General features: G+C 55.0%; 1 protein-coding gene across 1 annotated transcript; it reads right to left on the reverse strand.

Annotated features, from left to right (window-relative positions):
• Window positions 1–57: 57 nt before the first annotated feature.
• On the reverse strand, window positions 58–3,076 carry LOC34623761 (serine/arginine repetitive matrix protein 2; the record flags this gene model as incomplete). Its single annotated transcript, XM_026334595.1, has 1 exon — window positions 58–3,076. A coding segment is annotated over exon 1 (3,019 nt), but the record flags the coding sequence as incomplete, so codon positions are not given.
• Between the last annotated feature and the right edge of the window lie 2,268 nt (window positions 3,077–5,344).

The following is a 5,344-nucleotide window of genomic DNA, read 5'->3' on the forward strand; positions in this document are numbered from 1 at the left end:
CACCACTGCGCGTCGACCTACGTGAGCGGCTCGACGAGGTGCGTGTGCCTTCGCTACCATCTTCGTCTTCCTCATCCGCCTCAGCATCCTCATCGTCCCCGGCAGATGTGCGCCTAGGTCGCTGAGTGGTGAGTGTGGTGTCTCTCCTTGAAGGCCTCGTAGAGGAGGATCCCTCACCACTGCGCGTCGACCTACGTGAGCGGCTCGACGAGGTGCGTGTGCCTTCGCTACCATCTTCGTCTTCCTCATCCGCCTCAGCATCCTCATCGTCCCCGGCAGATGTGCGCCTAGGTCGCTGAGTAGTGAGTGTGGTGTGTGTGCTTGAGGGCCTACTAGAGGGAGAGCCTTGGTCAGGTTGCCTGGGCCTCAGTGGCTGCGCAGTCGTTGTGAATGGTGGCTCGGCAGCTGCGCGCCTCTCTGTGCTGTCTTGAGAGAGGACGCGGCTAGTGGTGGAGGTGTGCGGGTGGTCAGAAGGGGGTAGCGATGTTGTGTTATTCGAAGGTGCACCAGTAGGTGGGTTTGTTTGGGTACCCGTCATATCCAAACTCTGGACGTCTGTGTCCACACTATATCGGCTGTCATGTGTTTGTACCGTTCTTCTCTCGTTAGTGAGCTCTCCTTCCCTGTGTCTCGCGTTGGTTGGCCTCGGAGTAGCAGCTCTCGTTTCAATCCCTGGCTCTGTCGTGGGCAGGCTCCTGGCCGTGTTTGGGTGTGTGTAGTCTCGGCTTTGGACTGCCTCTGTCCTCGCAGCACTGCTCCATTGGTCGACTTGCACAGACGAACCCCTTGTTTGCTCTCTACGAATTTCCGTGCTTTCATTGAGTCTACCTGATAGTGTACTGGGCGAGGCGTCCCCCGGTTTCGTAGTTGCATGTGGTGGGTTGCTGTCCATGGCATTGTTTCCAGCTCCTCCTGCTTGGCCAACGCTACCAGCAATCATGGTAGCCGTGTTAGTTTCAGCAAGGTGCGAGCGCTCATCCTCTGGCACTGCACCATTCTGCTCTGTGATTTGTGCATCGGGAAGGCGCGAAGCAGCTGTTAGCGATGAAACACTTTTGGTTTGAGCAGCACGTGGATCCAAGGCAGTCGTCGGGGCAACAGCTGTATGGTTAAAGGCCCTCGGACGAGCCTCGAGATTCTGGACTGATTGCATGGAGCCGGAAAGTTCCTGATGTGCTTTAGAGGATGCTTCGAAAGTACGACGGGAGCTTGGAACGCTACTGGATGAGAGGGTAGTGCTAGGGGTGGATGCGGTCGTGTAACTTGCGGCGCCCAATCTCCGTGGAAGAATATAGTCGCTGTTCAGTAGTGCCCTTCTGGAGATCGCACTCTCTGTGTCATTCAATGTGCCGTCCTGGCCTGCAAGGGCCCCACTTCTTTCCATCGAAGGCTCTTGGAGACCACCGGATGGCAGTCTACCCTGACGCAGAATAGGCTGGGCGTGTGGCCGAGCGTTTGATCTATCCGGCAGTGGCTGGATGCTGCTTGGTGCCGTGCTTGGTTCATGGTTGCCTTGCGCCTCAGGATCCGCTGGGGGAGAGTTGAGCCATGATCCACCCCGAATCCTTTTACGTTGAACACTACTTGGGGGCGAACCGCTTCCTACGACCGCTGCTGCACTACTGCGGGTAAACAGGGGAAGTGTTCTTGGAACGGATTCCTGTGGATCAGGCGAATCTTCCGCATCGTTACGAGCTTCGTTTGCTGCAACGTCGTTATCATTATTGGTCCGTCCGCTACCTTGCTCCGATCGGTGGAAAAGCCCTCCAGAGGTTCCTAGGGGTGCTGCATGCCTTGTTCGCCCTGTCCTGTAAGTTGCCACTGGTGAGCGAGTCGCCGTCGTGGTGGTCCGAGTGCTGCTGGCTGACCTGGAAGGCATTCGTGATGTTGTAGCTACTCTTGGCTGCTGCCGAGTGGATGATTCAGCGGCGTCATCATCTTCGTCATCCTCAGGCTCCACATCTTCCTCATAATCCGTCTCTTCAGCTAGTTGCGCCTGAGAGCTTGAGCTGCTGGGTGTTTGCCTCACCCTCTGTCTGTTCCTTGTGGTACGCACAGCGGGTGGAGTATCCTCTCTTGTTTCATCAGTGCCGTCCTCACCTTCTGCGTCATGCTCTTCTTCTTCGCCGTCAGACTCGTTGTCTTCCTCGCCATCGTGGCTTCTCCGTCTCTCTTCTGCCGCAGGAGACCGCGCATTGCGGCTCTGCTGCCTTCCTGAGCGATGAGGTTCCGCACCGCGTTCCCGCTCAACTGTTGAAGCTTCCGTTTGCTCGTCTGTTGGCGTGCGGGGGGATCGACCTCGTCGCCGCCTGCCGATATCTTGTTCTCTGCTAGAAGAAGCTTCGTCTAGGCTTTCTTCGTCTTCTACATGAGCAAGGTCGTGGTCGTTCTCTCTGCCCATAGCTGAGGAGCCGGGTCTCTTTCTCCTTTCGGCATTCCTTTCTGCCTCTTCGCTTTCTGCATTCTCGGACTCGTCTTCATTGTCCTCGTCCTCTTCTCGCTCCTTTGGACGTCTGGGCGAACCGCCTGCTGTAGAGGTCCTTGACCGCCTTCCTTCTGCGGGCTGGGCGTCTTCGGGTTCGTCGTCATCGTCTGAAGCGTCCTCCGTGCTTCCATCTCTATCTTCCCTACGTGAACGCTGCCCCTCATCTCTATCTCTCCTACGTGAACGCTGCCCTTCCTCCCTGCTGCGCCTGCTTCTGCCAGTTGCTTCTCTCAATTCTGACTCTGAGGGTTCCTCGCCATCGTCAGGTTCGTCTGCGTCTCCTGCTGCACGATCCCTTGCACGTCTGTGAGGCTGGCCTTGCTGGTCCCTCCTTGCTGCACTGTCTGTGTCGTCAGCACCTGGAGACGACGCATCACGACGCCTACGACGCTCTGGTCGGGCAGCAGCAGCCGGTGCATCACTCTTTTCCTCGGCTTCAGGTGCATCATTATCATCGGGGCCCTTCACTTTTGGATCCGGTGGTCCTGAGCGATATATTTTGAGCTCTTGCTCACTGCGTGTTTGAAACACAGACGCCTCTGTTGTGATTTCACGAGGGTCAATAAGTTTAGGGGCCACGATGTGCGTCATCACAATCATCTCCTCTACCCAGGCTTTTCGGGGCAGCCAAGTCTAGAGGCACACACGCATGCACACTGGATCTTCCTGTGGCCTGCAGCTACATAGTTACTCCACAACACGGCCAGTGCTATACTACGGTGCGGTCAGAGGGCAAGTGAGCAGCATGTAATCACCCTACCAAATTCGAGAGCTCATCCAGCGTTATGCTGAGCTCGGAGAGTACTGCGTCCGTTGGAGCAAACAAAGTTAATGCCAGACGAGTGACCAGCGAGTCCCCCTGAGTCAGAGGATTCTTCTCCATTGCTTTACTCAGCAACTGAAGGTCAGGCTCTTTCTTCATAGCTTCCAGAGGACTCTCTTCAACCTCCTTCCAGCCTCTGAGTGGCGGAAGCGGCTTGGTCGTTGCGGTACTCGTTTTTGTTGAGCTGGTTTTTGTAGGGCCCACTGAAGCTGAGCTTTTTTGCGTCGATGCTCGGGTCCGTCTTGTAAGTGCAACATCCTCCACGTCAGCAGTTGAACTTTCTTGAAGGGCGCGAGTCGCGAAGAAGGGATAATGCTCGCTGGTCTCTGATGGTTGCCTCAAAGTGGCATCTTCGCCATAGTATTGCAGCAGAGCAGACATGCTACCGTATTCTTGTTCGGAATGACCTCTGCTTGCACCAACCCCAAGCTCGAGCATATCGGCAGCGCTTTCAAGCCCAAATACAGACTTTAAGTGACCGAACGACTCAAGGGCCCCTTGGAGGAAGCCGTGAGGCTCCGTCTGGTCGACCGGTGTGTGTTCCGATTGCCCCCAGGAAGGCACAATAGATGAAGTTAGGCTACGCCAGTCCCAAATACTGCTATTTGCTCCGCACGGCCATGACAGCAGTGCGGCTGCAGCGGCGCAACTCAAGCACAGCCTTCGCCCTCGCACACCGCCAAGGTGACCCGGGGGGCGGCACCTCCCCCATCGTCTTCCGCAAGCCCCCATAGGGATAATCGCCCATTAATGGTCTTATAATAAAATAGCTGATCTCCAAGAACGATGTCACCACTGGGGACGCCTGGGCTGGTCGGCACCGAGTAGGTCTCTCATGGCTTGCTGCCGAAGTAGAACTGCGAGAGATTCCGCTGCCGCGGCGAGAATAAAAAGGGTGGAGACCCCGAAATACAAAGCTTTTAGTGCAAATTGAGAAATGGGAACCGGATTTCACATCTCTGGGGAGACATTGCGTAGCTCCCTTTTAGGAGACGCCCCGACAGGAGCCGTGGAACCGTAGGTCACCACCACTCTTTTCTCCCCCCAAAGCTGTTCGAATACTCTCCGAGACGGCGGATGCTGCTACTCGATGTGAAGTAGAACACGAAAGAAGCAGACATTGTGGAAACCCCCAGCGTGGTGCTTTTATGGAAAACTCCCCGCGCGGGAACTTCGTGGGGCTGCCGACTGCTCGCCATCGGGAGGGCCTCAGGCCTTAGAGGCATCGTTCCTCCTTTTGTTTCTCAAAATAGTGCCTGGCAGAGGCATACCGCAAATTCTAAAGAGCAGCTTCATTTCTGCCGGAACTCCTGCCGAGAGATGAGTCGGGATAAGACGTGCAGTTTGGACCTACTTGCGACCATACTAGTTTGCCGCCGCAGAACGTGCATTCAGGAAACACAAATGCGTCAAAAAACCGTAAGTAACAAGTTTACCAGCGCAGACCGATTTTTCGAGCTAAAGACTCTTTGGCGAAGCCTCTGTATGTGGGCAGCAGACACAGAAGCCTGCAGGACTCTTTTTTGGGAGTGTTCTACTGCTGTTCTTATGCAGTGATATATGCGTATACACACTGCAGACAAACTCTAGGGACTAATAGCATCTGAGGTGCAGGTGTTTATGCCTTAGAAAGGGTGGGGACTTGCTGGCTGAGCAGGACTGACAGTTTCTTCGCCTCGTGTCCGTTTCTTGTAGTAAGACTGATGGCCCCTGGACGATGCAAGGGATATTCCTGAACCAGGACTTTCACCCCATCCCGTCTGAAGATATTCGCGTTTTCCACGTGCTCTCCCTTTTTAATCTCACATACAGGAGCATTTTGCATATCCTGTGACTTGCCTGAGCGGTTCGATTCAAGGTCTCCGTAGGGAATCACTCCACTCAATACTCATAAAAAAGCTTTATAAAAAGGCATTGAAGGCTGCCCTTAATAGCAACAGCCATCCTATGCCCTATCTTTTTGGGGCTCCGACATGAAGGGACATGGGCAACTAGGGTGTGCGATGCCGCGCTTTCAAAACACTACGAGCACTAGC

Source organism: Cyclospora cayetanensis, unplaced genomic scaffold (assembly GCF_002999335.1).
Source record: "Cyclospora cayetanensis isolate NF1_C8 unplaced genomic scaffold, CcayRef3 CcayRef3_contig_452, whole genome shotgun sequence".
Lineage (NCBI taxonomy): Eukaryota > Apicomplexa > Conoidasida > Eucoccidiorida > Eimeriidae > Cyclospora > Cyclospora cayetanensis.